The sequence below is a fragment of the Podarcis pityusensis genome, assembly GCF_964106645.2.
Source record: "Podarcis pityusensis genome assembly, chromosome: 3".
Classification (NCBI taxonomy): Eukaryota; Metazoa; Chordata; class Lepidosauria; order Squamata; family Lacertidae; genus Podarcis; species Podarcis pityusensis.
In genome coordinates, this window is record NC_138026.1 from 53482372 (window position 1) to 53501665 (window position 19294).

Below are 19294 nucleotides of genomic sequence, written 5' to 3' on the forward strand. Positions count from 1 at the left end.
CCCCGAGTTCAAAAAGAAGGAGGGGGTGGGGGCACTGGATGGAAAGCCCTCGAGTGAGCTCGGATCTCCTGGACACTGTCTCCATGAGCGCTCCAAGTTCCATTTCTTAAGATAAAAGATTGGATAAGATTTATGGACATGCTTCGAGTGAAGAAAGGGTATTTTATCTGCTAATTAAGCCAGCCACTGAGATGCTAAGAGTGACGGATTGGAAGAAAGATAACATCAAAGAACAACAGCTAAGCCGGTATGTTGAAACGGAAAGGAAAGGAGGGGGTATAAAACTTTTTGTTTTCTTACTACGATACTACCTAACAAACCCTCCCCCCCCCCAGAAGAACCGTCTTTTACTACTTATAGCAAGTGAGATTGGAAAACATAAACTGTGTGGAAATAATAATATTAAGTAAAACCTTTGTTTTTTGAAATATTTGGAAGAAGATAAAAGACTTTCTTGTGACGCACAACTTAATCGGGATCCGCCATTACGAGACAGACTGCGCTGCAGAGATTAATAGTCATAGGGGGAGGCGAGCTCTTACTTTGTTATTATATCTGCGTCTCAAGTTCAATTTGGCAAATCTTCCCTGGAAAGACTAATGTTTGCTGCAACCTGTCTGAGAAAATTAATGAGCAAACGCCTAGATTCTATTTCATCAGAACTGAGATAAGATGGTGTCTGCCACCCGAGAAGGACTTTTGGATGGATTCGGCATAAATACTAGCGCGTGAGGACATACTGCAAATAAAAGACTTACCAGCTGCAAAAAAAAGAGAGTCATACAAAGTTCACACAGAAGTATAATATTGATCATTTCAGCTTGCCTGTGGAAACAACTCAGAGGCTATGAAAGAAGAAGGATAATAACAAGAAGATTTAAAGAAGGGACTAGTGGACACTCAAAGAAGTAGAAATATGAGATGATTGGACCCTACTGAACTTGAAGCATGGGAACCCCCAACAAAAAAATTATAATTTGGCAAAATATTTGGACTTTATGATATATATTTGTATAATTTGGAATATTTAATGTGATTTGATTGGATTGTTAAAATGGAAAACTTAATAAAAAAAATTTTTTTAAAAGAGAGATTGTGAAAGCGCAGTTTATTTTATGGTTGCAGGGTTTTTTATTTGAAATGATGGCAAATCTCAGCTGTGTTTCCTGATAAATGATACTGACTTCATATGTTGGAGTGATAGATGTTTCAAAGCCCATACAAACATTCCTGGCCGATAGATATTGGTTTCCTGATGTCCTTTATCCATCAGCTTTAGTTGCCAGGCAGACTGTAATAATACTCCAGAGCAGGCATGGGGAGTGATCTGATTAATGTTTTAATGCAAGTCCACCTAATTTCAACTTCCTGAAACAGTATGTGAACAGAAACACAGCTGCAGTTCATCCATCAAAATTCAGACATCCTCAAATTACGTGATACACCTTTCCAACCAAATAATGTGTGTATTTTAGGGGAAAGTGTTTGTGATATTATGCCGATAATAGAATGTATATTTTACTGAAAATATCATGCAAAATTTAGTATATTAACAAAAATATTGTGTGTATATATTAATCTTTGTATTAAGCATTATTTGTATATCAACAGAAATGTACACTAAAATGCAGACAATTTTTCATGATTTTTTTCTCTTCTTCTGCACAAACTGGTGCAGAAATATGGTGAACCAAAAAGAACCGTGGAAATGTGAGAAACTAAGCGGAAACCCAAACAGATAAGATTCACCCATCCACACTCTTAAACATCGAAGAGGCAGAGGCAGTTTTTATATTTGAAAGCGGAGATGGATCCTCCCACGCCTACTGCAGGGAAATTACTTCTTGCCTGATCACGAATTCATATTGATTTTGTAGGACCATTACAAGGAAATTACTTCTTGCCTGCAGTACTTCCACTCAGAATGCCTTCAAATAATCACAAACATCTGTTCCAACAATCACAACTCTCAACCAATTATTTGCAACACATGGATTGACAGATACTACAACATATGCACATCCTGTTCTAGAGAAGGACCTGAGCAAGCAACTCCATTAAGAATACTGCTTGCTTGGTTCCAACACAGCTTTAGATGGACTGCAGCAAATCTCTTGAAATTTGGACAATTGGTACACACATGCAAGACAGAGAAAAAGTTTGTATAAATATTCTCAAGCTGGAAGCAGACTCAGTTCACCATTGATGTTCCAGCAGAACCTGTAGAGGAGCCTTTCCATCTGCTCCTGAGAAACACTCTCAAAGCTTTCAAATTTTTGCAATGGCCATCATGTTTTCCCAGTCTCCAAGAGTGCCTGGCACTGTGGTGGTCAAATAGTTGTAACGCCAGGTTGTCACAAAATGCCATCCGTAGTTGCTGCAGCAGAATCCAGCACCTTTATTGGGAGGTTTCAAGATCAACATGCACCTTCTTTTAGTGTGATGTCTCCCGAATTGGGATTGCCACATACCCTTTTTGAGAGAAAGAGCACTTGGAACCCAGGGAATCTTGCACTGCTCAAAATTGGGGTGGCATGCAGCAAGATGGCATAAGTGGTCTTTCTTGACATAGATTGTGGGGGTAGGATGCAGAGGGCTTCTTCACTGCTTTGCTGTCAGCTCCAGCCCAGAGATGGGCAGTGGGGTCAGGCTGGGATTAGTGATGTGCCCCTCTGAGCTCCTGAGCCCAGGGCCTGATGTGTTTGATTGCTGCTCTCAGGTCTAAGTTTCCCTAGACCTTCAGGACGTGGCAAAGTGCAGCCTTTTCCCTTGATATTTCCAATGCCTGGGCCCTGTTCCAAGAATACCTGGGCCCTAAGCTCTCTAAGGAGACAAGCAACAAACAAGCATCCCTTCAAGTGGGTTGGGTCTGCAAGGATTTTTGCATGTGTTAGCATCTGTGTGTCCTTGGAGATGGAGGCAGCATTGGCAATGGCTCAGCAACCAATTTTCTCTAGTCCTCTCTCCTGAAGGAGAAGGCTCCTTGCTGACTGGAAGAGTGTCAGGGAACTGCCATCAGTGCCGGAGGAAGAGAGCAAAAGCCAGAGGGATTCCAGAGAGCATCCAGGGATCGGGAGAAGCCGCCCATCTTCTGGGGAAGAGAATCAGCGTAGCACCAGTGGAGAAGGGGGGCAGATGGGGGAAGTGGTGAGGCGGTCCCATGACTCCTTGCCTGGGACCAGCGGGGAGAGTAGGGGTCCTCCGTTGCCCACGCCCTCCTTGCGCAGAAGGCTTTCGCGCAGAGAGGGTAGGCGGAGACTAGGCGTCAAAGAGCTTCTTTGCTGGAAGAAGTTTAAGAAACGCCCACTCACAGATTCTGCCAGCGACTGAGTCAGCCACGGGTGAGTGGCGTCCGGACAGATAAAGTTTACTTTGGCAGCCCAGCCAGGTGTTTGCACCCAGCCAGGGAGATAGTTGCCTGCTTGCACACGAGCAACCCCTTAGAAACCATTACAGCAATCCATGAGTCCCTGACGTTGCTTGTGCACAGCCCGGGGAAGGCAGCACGATGAGCCAGACAGGACCAGCCGTAGAGACAGAGCAAGAAGCCATGGTGCAAGGTCTGGTCGAGAGGAATCGAGACCTAGAGGCACATGTCGCTACCCTGTCAGCGCGGCTGGAGGAGAGATGGGCTCAGGATGCCCAGGTCAGAGCCACCCCGATAGGGAGGAAGGTCCCCGGGCTGGTAAATAATTTTGGAGGAAAGCCCCAAGACTACAATGCTTTCCGAACAGAAATTCAATACGCTTTGGAATTACAGAAAAATGACTTAGCTGATGACAGAGAGAGGGTGGCGTACATTATTGGACATCTGCAGGATGGGGCGCGGGAATGGATCAGACCCTTGATGGTGACGGGGAATGATGCATTAAAAGACCTTAAAAATTTTTATCAGGCAATGGACGTGATGTTCTCCAGCGAGGTGGAGCAAAGTGTGACACGGAGGGAGCTGCTTGGGTGCAAGCAGGGGAGCCTGTCCGTCAGAAGCTACTGGTCGCATTTTGCGATGTTAGTGCACAAGCTTGGTTGGGACTTAGATTCTGAACCTGTACAAACACTGTTTGAGGCAGGTTTGAATCAAGAAGTGAAAGACGAGTTGTCCCGCGTGCCCCGCCCACGGTCGATGGATCAGCTTACAAAGACTGCTTGCGATTGGTCTACGCCAGGAAGCGCGGGCTCAAGAGAAGCGGGAGATAAGGGGGGAGCGTTTCCATGGCAACCGCATTCTTGAGATGCCGAGGGAGCCTTCCCAGGCCGCAGAGCCAATGGAAATTGATGGAGCACGCGCGAAGTTTCAAACGCCAGTGACGTCCGGAAAAAGGAGGGGAAGGAGTGGAAAACTACCAAGAAGTGTTTCCTTTGTCAGCGGCCAGGACATTTTGCGAAGGTCTGTCCCCAACGAAAGGCCTGGCAAGGCATAATGGGGACAGCAGACCACGATGAGGAGGGGTAGAAGGGGCCAGTGCAGGGAAACAAAAAAGCCTGGCTGCCGACCAGCAGGGGCAGCAGCCAGGCCAGCGACCAGTAGAAGTGCCCTGGCCTGACCCTCCCAAGGCAGCGATAGCCATTGAAGTGGTGCTCGAACTCCCAAATGGGCACCCAGTCAAGGTGAATGGTCTGCTGGATTCTGGGTCCTCATGTAACTTCTTCAGTAGAGACTTCGCCCTGGAGCACCAGCTCCACCTGTTGCCCCTAGATTTCCCCTTGCAGGTGACCACCATTGATGGCAGGGAACTACTGGGGGGGAAGTGACACACCAGACACCGCCAATGCGGATGAGTGTTTCCAGGCACATGGAAACCATTGCCTTTCACGTGGCCACGCTGGCAGGACCCCCAATAATACTGGGAATGAGCTGGCTGGCACTACATGACCCAGTGGTGTCATGGCATCAGCGGTCGCTCACCTTTGGGTCAGCTTACTGCTTAGAACACTGTCTGGGAGGGAAGGAACCAAGAATGACTGTGGCCAGGGTGGCTGGGATGGCCCTGGAGGAAAAAGGGCGGGTGCCACCACAATATGCAGATTTGAAGGAGGTCTTCAGCAAGAGAGAAGCAGACAGACTGCTCCCCCACAGGCCATTTGACTGCCAAATCAACCTGCTTCCAGGGGCCCAGTTACCGGTGGGTAAGCTGTATGTGATGTCCAACCGGGAGATGCAGGAGTTGAGGCAGTTTATTGACAAGAACTTGAAGAGACGTTTCATAAGGGAATCGAAGGCAGTGGGGGGAAGTCCAGTGTTCTTTGTGGACAAAAACAAAACAAAAACCAATCAGCCCAGATTAGTCGTGGATTACAGGGCTGTAAACCTGGTGTCAGAACCCATGGCCTTCCCAATGCCCAGGATTGACGATATTTTGACACGTGTGAGGCAGGGGAAGATTTTTACCAAGCTGGACCTCAGGGGGGCATACAATCTGATTAGAATAAGGGAGGGGGACGAATGGAAAACGACCATGTTCACCCACCTGGGGGCTTTTGAGTATTTAGTTATGCCATTTGGATTACAATCGGGATCTGCCTGCTTTCAATCCTTCATGCACCATGTGTTGGGGCCCCTGCTGTACAAGAATTGCGTGGCCTTTTTGGATGACGTTTTAATCTATTCGGAGAATGAAACGCAACACGTCAGAGACGTCAGGGAGGTGCTACAGAGATTGAAGAAGCATCAGTTGTGGGTCAAGCTGGAAAAATGCCAATTCCACGCCAGGGAGGTCGAGTTCCTGGTGTACAGGTTGTCAGACAAAGGACTGGCCATTGACCCAGGCAAGGTGAAGGCAGTGCTGGAATGGAAGGCCCCCAAAAACAGAAAGGATGTGCAGAGGTTCCTAGGCTTCAGCAACTTCTACAGGAAGTTCATAAAGAACTTCGCTCACTTGACAACGCCTATAACGGATTGTCTTAGTAGCAAAAAGAAGTTCGCATGGACAGAGGACGCGCAGCAATCCTTTGAGAAACTGAAGAAGGCGTTCGCCTCGGAAGAGCAGCTCCTGCACGTGGATCCGGAGAAGCCCATGAGACTGGAGACAGACGCGTCCAACCGCGCGATTGGAGCGGTACTTTTGCAACCCGGGTCCAAGGAGAACTGGAGACCGTGTGCCTTTTTCTCTAGGAAGCTGAGCAAGTCAGAGCAAAACTACACGGTGTATGACCGAGAACTGCTTGCGATCTACGCGGCATTTCGGCAATGGAGACATCTTTTGATAGGGGCGCGGCACAAGATCCAGTTCCGAACTGACCACAAGAACTTGGAATACTGGCGGACCGCGCGAGTGCTCAACCAGAGACAGATCAGATGGTCCCAGGAGTTTGCCAAGTTTTTCTTCGAGATACAATATGTGCCGGGAGGGGGAAATGTGAGGGCAGATGCACTCTCCAGGAAACCGGAATACATGGAAGGGGAGGGGCCACCGGAGACCAGGCACGTGTTTCCTGAGGACCAGTGGGTGTGGGGGGGAGCCTTGGTAGGGAAACGAGAGCTAGCAGGGCTCACCAGAGATGATAAGTTTGCTCAGACTAAAATCAGGGAGCTCAGAGACGGAAAGGAAGACAATGGGGGGTTTGAGGAAAAGGAAGGGCTACTGTACTACAAGGGGGCGCTGTATGTACCAGGAGAGACTTTGAGGGGGAGGATACTTAGACAGCTCCATGACAACCCAACAGCTGGGCACTTTGGACAGCACAAGACCATGCTACTTGTCACTAGGCAGTTCTGGTGGCCAAAGGTGAGGGAAGATGTACTAGAATATGTACGAGGGTGCGATCAATGCCAGAGGGCAAAGGGGGAAAGGACTGCCCCCGTAGGGTTACTGGAACCCTTACCTACACCGGAAAGGCCCTGGGAGGTGGTGTCCATTGATTTTATGACACATCTGCCCAAGTCAAGGGGAAAGACAGCGGTCATGGTAGTGGTCGATCTACTGACTAAAATGTGCCATTTCGTAGCTTGCTCGCATGCAGTGTCGGCAGAGGAGACAGCCAGGCTGTTTGTGGACCACATTTTTAGACTGCATGGCACCCCACTGAGGGTAATCTCAGATCGCGGAAAACAATTTACCTACCGGTTCTGGCAGAGACTCATGAGCTTGCTGCAGGTCGAGGTGAGCTTCTCGACGGTGAGGCACCTAGAAACCAACGGACAGGCCGAAAGAGCGAACGGTATACTCCAGCAGTAGCTACGCTGCTATGTCAGCGAGAGGCAGAACGATTGGGTAGAGAAATTAGCTTTGGCTGAATTTGCGTACAATAACGCTGAACACGTGTCCACGGGAATGAGCCCTTTCATAGCCAATTACGGGTGTCACCCCAGGGCCTTCCCGGGACGGGGGGAGGAAGGATGGAGTGTACCTGTGGCAGAGCAATTTGCTGAGGAAATGGAGGCCTTACACCAGCAACTCAGGCTGAACTTGGAGCGGGCCAAGGAAGTTTACAAGAGGCAGGCGGACAAGCACCGTTGGGAGGGGGAGGCCATAAGGGTGGGAGACCGGGTGTGGTTGTCATCCCAAGGGTTGCCCCTAAAGGGAGGGTGCAAGAAGTTGTAGCCTAGGCGGCTGGGGCCTTTTGAAGTAATACAGCAGGTTAACCCAGTGGCATTTAAACTTAAGTTGCCCGACAGCATGAAGATACATCCGGTGTTCCATAGGTCCCTACTTTCACATTACAGGGAGGGGCGGGAATTTCCTGGACAGGAGGGAGGGGTTACCACCCACCCGCGAGTAGAGGAGAGGGAACACTGTAATGAAGCTACAGAAATACTCGATTCGAGGTGGCGAGGTCACCAGGTAGAGTACTTGGTAGCCTGGGAGGGAGAACCCAGGTCTGAAAACACTTGGGTCCCTGCTGAATCAATCACTGACGGGTATCTGGTGGAAGAGTTTCATGGTTTGTTCCCGGGTAAGCCCAAACCATTAGCTAGATTCTGGGAGAAAGAATTTGGACCCACAGACAACGAAGGGGACTTTGTGGGTTTTCCTGCCTCTGAAGAGGAGGGAGGGGAGGTGTCCGAGGGAGAAGAATCAGACTGGGAGGTTCAATCAGCTGGAAGAGATCCGAGGGGATGGGAGGCTGGTTTTGAATCCTCAGAAGATGATGACAGTTCTTTCAGGGGATTCCCCGCATCGTTGGTCGAGGAGAGAGAGGAGGATGTATTGGAAGATCGCGCCAGGGGTGAGGGGGTCCTGAAGAGGGGGTGGATGTCAGGGAACTGCCATCAGTGCCGAAGGGAGAGAGCAAAAGCCAGAGGGATTCCAGAGAGCGTCCAGGGATCGGGAGAAGCAGCCCATCTTCTGGGGAAGAGAATCAGCGAAGCACCAGTGGAGAAGGGGGGCAGATGGGGGAAGTGGCGAGGCGGTCCCATGACTCCTTGCCTGGGACCAGCGGGGAGAGTAGGGGTCCTCCGTTGCCCACGCCCTCCTTGCGCAGAAGGCTTTCGCGCAGAGAGGGTAGGCGGAGACTAGGCGTCAAAGAGCTTCTTTGCTGGAAGAAGTTTAAGAAACGCCCACTCACGGATTCTGCCAGCGACTGAGTCAGCCACGGGTCAGTGGCGTCCGGACAGATAAAGTTTACTTTGGCAGCCCAGCCAGGTGTTTGCACCCAGCCAGGGAGATAGTTGCCTGCTTGCACACGAGCAACCCCTTAGAAACCATTACAGCAATCCGTGAGTCCCTGACGTTGCTTGTGCACAGCCCGGGGAAGGCAGCACGATGAGCCAGACAGGACCAGCCGTAGAGACAGAGCAAGAAGCCATGGTGCAAGGTCTGGTCGAGAGGAATCGAGACCTAGAGGCACATGCCGCTACAAAGTTTACTTTGGCAGCCCAGCCACGTGTTTGCAAACAGCCAGGGAGATAGTTGCCTGCTTGCGCACGAGCAACCCCTTAGAAACCATTACAAAGAGGCATCAAGGTTGTTCCACAGCAGGCTTGTTCTCTAGACTACTGGCCTTCTCCCTGGGCGAGCGGTGAGCATCCGGGGGGGCACACAGTAATGTGACCCCCCCTTGGGGATGACACCCGGGGTGGTCTGCACCCCGCTTCCTGCACCAGTGCATCTGGGACACCAATAGTTGGTTAGTTTGCTTATTTTAGCAATATTTTTTATTAAATTTAAATTACAAAAATCCAATGGTAGCCTCATTATAACATTGCCAAATTAAAACACAATTACTAATCCCAATAGATATCTTGGTATTCCTTAACTTTTGCACATGGGGTCAGAAATTAGGACATGTTGGAATGTAGAAAGAGAAAAAGTGGACAGTACAAATGTAATTTTATTGTGTTTTTTTAAAAAAGATTATTGCTCATATTCGAACATTAGGAAGCTATTAACCCATCCATATGAAAGTTTTTGGGTTTTTTTTTTACTAACTCTTACAAATACGGCTGGATTAAATGCATACAGTGCACTTTATTTCATCCTTCCAAGCTAAAGGTAGACTCATGATTCCTCATTGATGTCCCAGCAGAACTTGAAGGGCAGCTTTTCCATTCTCTTCTTAAAAACACTGTCAAATCTTTCACTTTGTGCGACTGTCATCATGTTCTTCCAGTCTCCAACAGTGCCTGGCCCAGGAAGCAGACAGAAAGAAAGGGCATTGTGGTGGTCAAATAAATATCCATAACTCCAGATATATTCCATCCCTAGCTGGGTATATGTCCCTCAGTGTGAAAAAAATTCCACACTTTAGATTGGAAAGACAAATATGCCACCCTTAAATATACATATTTAGAACAAGGAAAAAACAACAGGGGAAGTACATAATAGAACAACTCTAAAATTAGGAAACACCAGAAACTGAGTTTCATGAAGACTGGGAAAATGAAATCACCATCTCTTGGTGCCTATCAAAGGTTTGAGATTTTGCAAGCACCGCCAATTCAGTTCGACTGCCACTGAGTTACCTTTGCGAAGAAAAGGTCCTTTGCTGTGGTCCAGGATATCCAGTGGCATGAACTCATAGTTTGCCCTGGGATCTGCTTTCATTTTATTAAATGTAGCCTGATCCACAACAGCATCCACCTCCTTTTCAGTCAGTCTCTTTCCCAGGAAGTTGCATAATTTCAATACACAGCTTCTCAGATCCTGAAATGGAACGTGGTTTTAATGCCAGGCCATTTACAATAGAGAAACCTGACAGCCTAGCGACTAAAACTCATGGAGTAGGCAGGATTAGAAGCAGGGGAAACAAGCAGCCTGGATCTTTCTTTGCCTAGTTTGGAATAATTGCAATTGCATTATATTATACTTTCATTGTTGCTTTTATTCCATGAGCCATGCGGAATGCATTATATTCTGGGGCAGCTCTGAGTCCACAAGTAAATAAATAAATGTCCCTGTTGCAGACACAAGGGGGGTTCTGTGACATCTCTCCTCAGCATCAGAGGGCCTGTGAAATGACATATCTTGCTTGGGATCATGACACTTTATTTATAGTGTGGGGAAATAGTTACAGAGCAATATTCACAGTCTAGGGTCTGAAAAGGTGCTCCTGATTCCATGGCCCACTAATCTTTTTAAAAAAAACTTTAGAAAGGAAATGAAACTAGCAAGGGGGCACTTGAACGATCATATTGCTTCCTTCCTCCATTTTGTAAAGGAGAGTTTTGATGGATGCTTAATATCAGACTGGATAGCATTTTGATAACTTACCTTCTTCATTTCCTCATAGGTAAGAAACAGAATATTGAAGTCATCCTTGTGAGAGTACCAGCCTTCCACATGGTCCAACCATGAACTTGCAAGTACTGATGAGAAAGAAGTTGAGTTGGCATAAAATGTAGATCAGGTGATTATTTTTTTTGAAAAACATTCAGAGAGAAGCAGTACAAACGTATAAACACCATCAACACAATTTAAAGGAATCCTATTAAGAACCAGCAGTGGTACAAACCATTCAACAGAAGCTGAACTAATACCACCCAACCTCACCAAACACTTTCTCAGAGAAAGAATTTGCAGAAGAGTTCTGCATTTTAAGGCTCCCTGCTGTGCTTCCCATCCCAATGTGATGGAAGAGTGATGGGTGGGCTGAGATCAGTCTAGCCTTCCTCCAGCCCCATTCCTTCCCACACTGCCAGTTTCCTTATATGGTGTGGCAGTTAATACTTGCAACATTTAAGAGACCGTGTCAGGGTTTCTTAGTTATTACTTGACACAAATCTCTACACTTGATTAAGGATTAGGGGCTGCACCTTGTAATGATTTGTAGCTGCTGCATCCTGATGCAAAGAGAATATAAATCCACCTGATTTCCTTTGGGCGTTGGCTAGATCTATTCCCTACCTTTTGCATCAATGGACACTAGTCATCTGTGGCATAAAATGGTGTAGTTGGAGTCTCAGTTGGAGACTCTTTGTGATGCATGGATGTGGAATTTCCTCAGAGTAACCTATAGCATCAGACATGGCATTGTGAAAACGTTCCTTATTACAAAGAGAATTTCTTTAATCTGTTGTCAAAGGAGGATAAAGATGAAGGGACAAGAGTGATTCATTTTAGAATAGCAAATCTTCCTTACCTTTTCCAGCCAAAAACCTCTCCATGAAAATTCCAAAATCTTCTACCTCTTCAAATTTGACTGCCATTTTGGAAAAATGGTAAAAGGAAACCATGACATCCTTTGGGTTTCTGGCCACATAAACAACCTGCAGGAATAACAACCAATTCCATTCTATTGCTGATCATATTGTTTCTACTGTCTCTTTTGTTTTGCTTCTGTAGTTATTTCTGTGGTTGTGAAATGTGTCTGGACCCAAGTTGTTGAAGAGGGATATATATGCCTAAAATAATAAATGGATGGATCTCAGATATCTCTTCTTGTGGATTCTTGGTGCTTCCCAGTTGCTTTATATCCCTGGCAGCCTCCTACTCTTTTGGAACATGCATGTCACACCCACAGAGCAATCCTATGGTGTTGAATGAACTTATTCTTATTATGTGTGTTGGATGGCATCCTCCAAGACATTTACTAAGATGGAGCATAAAATCTTTGCTGTTTAGGAGTCATGGGAATTATTCTAAGCTCAGGGTGCACAGAGCATTATTCATTCATATGGAGAAAGGAATTGCAGCTCGATGAACTGCCTTCAAAAATGGAGAAATGTTAACGGAAACTGAGGTGATCATTTAAATAAGCAAGACAAACGTTTAATTTTATCAAATAATAAATGTGCTGTTTCCTACTTTTGCTCTTCTGTTCCTTAATCCTTTGGGTACTAAATAGTAGGGAAGATGGGAAGCAAAGAGGCGAGGTGATGGACGACTGACGTAATCCACATCGCGGAGCTTGTACTCCAGCCACGGAGCCCTGTCTACTAAGTTGACTTTTTCGGTTCCATCTCGGTGACCTTCATGATAAATCAAGCTCAAAATATTTTGGGTCCATATTGTGCCTATAAACGAGAATAAGCCTATTTCATTCTTTCATTTTCATGAATGTACTTAGTACTTTGCAGAGTGAAATAACTGAGAACAACATGTCTCAGCATCGAGGACCTTACTGTTGAATTGCAACACTGTTAAAGAAAAGAAATGAGGGAGAGGAAGGAAGTCATGGGAAACACAGCAAGCAGAGGCAGATTCAGGGATCTGGCTGCACAGGTTGCCACCACTATGATATAAAATAGAAAGTGGGAGGTGGGGGGGGGCACTAAAGTTTGGTGTCACACAGACCACCACTGCAATAAGGGCAGCAATGGGTGATTGAGGAAGATTGACCAAGGCTTCCTTTCCATTTTGGATGAGAAAGGCGAAGTTCAGCTAAAGGCTTCATAGAATTTGAGGATTTGGGAAGATAGAACAAAACTGGCAAATAAGTTCCCTTAATTTTCAGAAAGCTACCAAAAGCTCTATTCCAGATTCTTCGCAGCACATTATACAAATGATTGTCAAAGTCCAGGGAATAATAAAAAAAAGGTTGTCTGGTTCTCCAAAATACTCCAAAGAAGAGTGAAGGAAGTTCTGGTGGGGAACTGGAAGTTATTGCATGTGGGGCACAACTGCATTGGATACGCCCCCCCCCCCCCGATACTGGCAAAGTTGTGGCAGATAAATGCTGAAATAAAGAGTCATGGGATGAAAGCTTTTTAAGAATAGAATTTTACAAACACTATTTTACAGCCACATACAAAATCCTGAAAGTCAGTAAATACAATAAACCCTTAGCAAGCAAATTTGAATGTTTTTGATGTGTATTTATGTTGTTTTCAAAACCTCAAACAGGTTGACACCGGTGGAAAACACATTATTTCCTATTTTTAAAAAACAAACAAACATGACCCGGTTCTTCTTTATGTAACCAGGTAAGTTCTACACTACCCATATTCACCTCAATTTTGCATTTGGTTTTAAACTCGCCTTAGTATAATATGGATACTATTTACATATATGTGGGTATCCATCATGGTTGAATAGCAATCATAGTTCGTCCTATGAAAATGCACTCTTACCTGACTTTGGATAAGTGACTAAAAATACATCACTGTCTCTTATTTCAAAATCCTCCAGGGTATCCAAGTACTCCACTGAAACCAAATCTGGCTGGAAATAAAATCCTTTGTATTTGAAAACATATTTTTCATCTGGTTCCATTGCCTGTATAAGAATAAAGAGAAGAGAACAGTTACCTCTATTATGCAACAACGGGAAATCACAAAGAAATAGAGGTGTCATTTTGTCAAATCCTACTCTTTTTGCAGATCTCATAGCAGAATCCCATGCTTCTCTTCCATCACAGGTGAGCAACATAAAGGTCCATCATTTAGACCTTAGAACAGAGATTTGGCTCACCACTGAGGCAACAAAGCATTCTTTTCCTCCTACTTTATGTCTGTTTTTGTTTTTGTTAATGGTGCTGCTTTCAACTCAAAGCTGGCTTTCCCCTGCACAATAAAGCTTTTCTCTTTCACCCTGACACAGTTATTTCTCAAGTGCATGTGTGCAGCATGCAAAATAGCAACCCTTGGCCTCACTTTATGCTGCCTGGCATCATAGTTTGGTCAGTGCTGCCATCCTGACACTCATTCTTGTACTCAGGGGAGGTGGGAAGGAAGCAAAAAACTGCTCCCTGTAAATGGATCCAGGGGAAATGAAAGACTGAAGTCTGTTGGGAACTCTTCCCAATTCCTCCTGAGTTCTTGATCCGCTTCAAGAAATTGGGATGACATATTTTCTTGCCTGCCTGGGGCAAAACCAGTTTTCCTTTCAGTGTTAGCCTCTGACTGTTCCTGGGGTCATAGGAGAGATTGTTTCTGTTCTACTCTCTCGACGACAGACAGCGCATGCATGTGTGTTTGCAAAATGAGTGGATGCTGGATGAAGTGGACACATTGCTCTGTGTATGTTTGAGGTTGAATGGATGTCGAAGAGGGGAAAGAGAGACAGGGTGGTAAAGAGAAAGATATTGCTCAATGCCCATCTGGCTTCCATTGCCAGCTCTGACTGAAACTGCTGCTGAAATGTGGTGCCCAAGGACGTTCCATGGAGGGAATGCTGCTCTCAGCTTCATCTATGATAATACAGAGAGTTGGCTACACATACAATGGGCCCTGTTGGGGCAGGTGTTCCCATACTGAGACACCACTGCCAAAATAGCCCTTTCTTTTTTTGTCTCCTCCCTGCGCCAATTTCTCTCCTCCCACGTAGCGTCTGACAAGGAAGGCACTTGCAAGGGTGGGCTCAGTGCATGGTATAAGGAGGCGGGGAATTATTATGGGAGAAAGTTCAAGGCTCCATTGGGTGCTGAGGAAACCAAAGTTGTCGCCAGTTGTCGCCAGGTCTTTTATACCTGTTGGGACATTTCAGGCCATAATATAGAATATGATGCATGACATCAAGATATACCACCTGGTGATATTATAGATGAATGGGTGCTTTATAAACATTTAAATAAAAATAAAATCCATTGCTTAAAAATGATAAAGAAATAAAGTGCCATGAAGCCTGAAAATCACTTTAATTCTCTATATACGTCTTGTGTTTCATCGCTAAGAAATACAACAATCATTTAGTGGAAAACACTGTATGTCCAAAATAGTAACAAGAAAAATACTCCGTTTGATTTTCCAATATATAAATTAAGGGTTGTATCCCATGCCGAATGAGCAGGATTCCACTTGCCTAATGAGAGTTCACATTCAGTCCCCTCAAAATAACTATTAATCTCTGGTAGCACAAATGTTGCACTCTGACACCAGAAAAGAATATGAACTGTGACAAGAGTTTCCATGCATCTGATGAAATACCTTGTTGCCCCTAAGAACTCTTCCAAGAAAGAGTAGATTATTTGTTTGTCATTCAGTAGTCCTGCTTTTCCCTGGAAAGTTTAATTTACAAGAAAACTTACCTACCTTTTGTTTTTAGAGTCAAAAAGTGTGCAAGAGAGAGGGAGAGACCGATCTCTTCTCTAGCTTGGAGTATTTCAGCTTTTCAAGGCTCACATTCAGAGCTCTCAAAGGAAACTGCTTTATAGAATTCTGTTAACTAATAAGAGTTTGATTAAATCGATGGCTCCTCCTTAGTAAATCATTCCTGGCAAGTTATGCAAGAAAAGAACCGTAACACAGGATCATTGAGGCACATAATCTAAAGGAACAACAGGGGAAGAACTTGTTTCACACACATGCCTGCACTCACTTACACCCCTATAACGCCCACTTTAACTCTTCTCACTGCGAGAAGTGAGGTTTACAGGGAACAGGCAGAGGGCCTTCTTGGTAGTGGTTCCTGCCCTCTGGAATGCCCTCCCAGCAGATGTCAAGGCAATAAACAACTATTTCACTTTTAAAAGTCAACTAAATGCGGCCCTTTTTAGGGAAGTTTTTAGTGTCTGATGCTGTATTATTTTTAATATTCGATTGGAAGCCGCCCAGAGTGGCTGGGGAAACCCAGCCAGATGGGCAGGATACAAATAAATGATTATTATTATTATTATTATTATTATTATTACTATAAAACTTACTAAATAATTAGCACTGGTTGTTTTAGAAATCTGTCCAAGAAAAGTAGCAACCTTTTTCATTTGCACACAGCATATCTGAGATCAAATATGACTCAAGCCCAAGAATAAACTTTCAAATCCAATATATTGGCAACAATAATTCCCACCCTTCAAAGATTTTGAAGGATTTTCAGAGTCCACATCAAGATGGACAGCTCCCAGTCATTTTAGTCAGAATTCCATGAAAGCTATGTCCCAGTAAACAATGCCACATGCAAAAATGGCTTCTTTTTGTTTTTGTTTATCATCTAAAGCTAATGTTTTCAGGAATACCTTTGTATAGAAAATGCACTTGATGGCTTCCTATGTTCTCCTTGCTAAGCTGTCCAAATTTATCCTGCAAACCGCTTTCAATGTCTTGGGCTTGGGCAATTTTTTTTTTTTTTTTTTTTATAAAATTTTTATTGGGATTTTCTCATTTTTTAAGACAAACACACAAAAAACATAAACATCAACATTACACACAAAAAAACACATATAATTTCAAAATCTTATTTTCCTAACCACTTTCCCAGACTTCCCCCACCTCCCCTTCTTGCATCCCCATTCAAAATTTAGCCCAGCAAGTTCTTTATGCCCAAATTAATCCCTTATTAATATTTTATTTAAATCATCTTCATTAACCATTTACAAACTTCTATACCTTATTTTAATACCCACATCCACCTTTTCTAAGATCGATCCACTCTCCCTTTCACGAAATTCCCAATTATATATATTTACAGAAAATCTTAACAAATAAGAGCATATGCTTGTAACCCTTTGGATTCTAACATTCCTCCCCCCCCTCCCCCGGTTTTGATCCCCAAAATATTGTCTTTCTATCTGACAGTTCTCAGCCTGGATCTATCACGTCCGAGGCCTTTAAATCTCTTTCAGTCCCTTTCAGCCGGTTTTGTTGACAGTCCTTTATGTTGGACATCCAATCTCGGAGCATCTTCGACCCGAAAGGGTCCAAATCTTTTCCAACCAGTCCTTCGTGTTCAAAATAAGAGTCCAGATCTTACTTCTTGTTCTTTCCAAGTCCAAATATCCCAAATGCCTCAAACGGTCCAATTTTCACCTTCGCCACATTTGTAATCCATAAGTCTTTCGGACTCCCCATGGGAAAAAATCCCCACTCTTCATTCTCAATTTCAATTTCAAACCATTTTTTTGACATACAAACTTTATCTTCCATGCATCCTGACCTTGAAGGCCTCTGGTTGTCCTTTTTCACTTGCGTCATTTCTGCTCCTTCTTCACATTCCTCCAAAACAGCACACAAGTCTTTCTTCCCAGCTGTAGATTCTTCTTGTGTCAGGTCCACCACTTCAGCAGAGTTGTTTATTTTTAAATTCAAGGTTGTCAGATTCGTAGCCATAACAGAACTCTGCTTTTGCAGCTTTCCCAACAGTTCAAAGACCCTATTTAACTCTGCTTGTAATTTTCCATCTGCAGCCATTGTAATGTTCCAAATCCCCTCTAGAGGGATTTTTGTTACTAAGTGTTCTTTTTCCAACAATCCGGATATTTTGTTATTGTTGCCACTCTAATTTTAAAAGCTTACAGTTCCAATGTTACAAAAGTAACCGACACAAATGGCAAAAAAACAGAATTTCTTGACTTTGACAGCTCAATTGACAGCTGTCAAACTCTGTAAATATCTTCACAGGCTCCCTCTCGGGTCACTCCCGGATCGGGGGGGGGGGGGGTTGCACTTCAACTCCAAAGATCAGTTCAAATCCTCCAGCAATTAGCTTATAAGTCCAAATCGTGAAATTAAGAATTTTATCTCAAAAAGAGAAAGACAGTCTCTCAATCTTAGTTGTTTAATTCTTGCTTTAAATTGCCTGCAAGAGGGGGGGAGGCGGACTTCCTTTTAGCACCTCCCCCAGTCGTACCGAATTTGGGCTTGGGCAATTTTGTCTACCTCCCATACCTCAGCTTTCCCCCCACAAACTCACAGGGTGGTTTTTTTATACAACACCCCTGAGGTTCTGAAAGCACCGGGCTCTGCTAGGGGCGCCATGGAAGATGGCCGACAATACCATCTCTCCAGATCACACGAGGTAATTAAGGGGCTGAGATGGGAGTCATCAGCCTCCCAAGTTTCTTCCCGGTGGAAGGGAAGATGCAGTCTCATCCACAGCTGCCAACAAACCACCCCCGAGTTCAAAAAGAAGGAGGGGGTGGGGGCACTGGATGGAAAGCCCTCGAGTGAGCTCGGATCTCCTGGACACTGTCTCCATGAGCGCTCCAAGTTCCATTTCTTAAGATAAAAGATTGGATAAGATTTATGGACATGCTTCGAGCGAAGAAAGGGTATTTTATCTGCTAATTAAGCCAGCCACTGAGATGCTAAGAGTGACGGATTGGAAGAAAGATAACATCAAAGAACAACAGCTAAGCCGGTATGTTGAAACGGAAAAGAAAGGAGGGGGTATAAAACTTTTTGTTTTCTTACTACGATACTACCTAACAAACCCTCCCCCCCCCCAGAAGAACCGTCTTTTACTACTTATAGCAAGTGAGATTGGAAAACATAAACTGTGTGGAAATAATAATATTAAGTAAAACCTTTGTTTTTTGAAATATTTGGAAGAAGATAAAAGACTTTCTTGTGACGCACAACTTAATCGGGATCCGCCATTACGAGACAGACTGCGCTGCAGAGATTAATAGTCATAGGGGGAGGCGAGCTCTTACTTTGTTATTATATCTGCGTCTCAAGTTCAATTTGGCAAATCTTCCCTGGAAAGACTAATGTTTGCTGCAACCTGTCTGAGAAAATTAATGAGCAAACGCCTAGATTCTATTTCATCAGAACTGAGATAAGATGGTGTCTGCCACCCGAGAAGGACTTTTGGATGGATTCGGCATAAATACTAGCGCGTGAGGACATACTGCAAATAAAAGACTTACCAGCTGCAAAAAAAAGAGAGTCATACAAAGTTCACACAGAAGTATAATATTGATCATTTCAGCTTGCCTGTGGAAACAACTCAGAGGCTATGAAAGAAGAAGGATAATAACAAGAAGATTTAAAGAAGGGACTAGTGGACACTCAAAGAAGTAGAAATATGAGATGATTGGACCCTACTGAACTTGAAGCATGGGAACCCCCAACAAAAAAATTATAATTTGGCAAAATATTTGGACTTTATGATATATATTTGTATAATTTGGAATATTTAATGTGATTTGATTGGATTGTTAAAATGGAAAACTTAATAAAAAAAATTTTTTTAAAAGAGAGATTGTGAAAGCGCAGTTTATTTTATGGTTGCAGGGTTTTTTATTTGAAATGATGGCAAAT

General features: G+C 44.4%; 1 protein-coding gene across 2 annotated transcripts; it reads right to left on the bottom strand.

Annotated features, from left to right (window-relative positions):
• Window positions 1-9252: 9252 nt before the first annotated feature.
• On the bottom strand, window positions 9253-15450 carry LOC308474307 (amine sulfotransferase-like). Of its 2 annotated transcripts, none has more exons than XM_081000445.1 (7): window positions 15347-15450; window positions 13448-13592; window positions 12183-12391; window positions 11518-11644; window positions 10650-10744; window positions 9902-10082; window positions 9253-9562 (listed from the first exon to the last, which is right to left on the bottom strand). In XM_081000445.1, the coding sequence occupies exons 2-7, from the start codon at window positions 13587-13589 to the stop codon at window positions 9438-9440; spliced, it is 879 nt and encodes a 292-aa protein (XP_080856571.1). In that variant the 5' UTR covers window positions 13590-13592; window positions 15347-15450; the 3' UTR covers window positions 9253-9437. The 2 variants fall into 2 exon arrangements, with proteins under 2 accessions (XP_080856571.1, XP_080856572.1); XM_081000446.1 differs by having other exon boundaries at window positions 15343-15442.
• Window positions 15451-19294: the final 3844 nt, after the last annotated feature.

Bases quoted from the DNA above. Each gene is read 5' to 3' on its own strand.
- LOC308474307 (XM_081000445.1), bottom strand. From the start codon at position 13,589: ATGGAACCAGATGAAAAATATGTTTTCAAATACAAAGGATTTTATTTC. The intron at 12,392-13,447 runs GTAAGAGTGCAT...TCTCGTTTATAG, and splicing joins AGTCACTTATCCAAAGTCAG to GCACAATATGGACCCAAAAT. The intron at 10,745-11,517 runs GTAAGGAAGATT...CTTTCTCATCAG, and splicing joins GAGGTTTTTGGCTGGAAAAG to TACTTGCAAGTTCATGGTTG.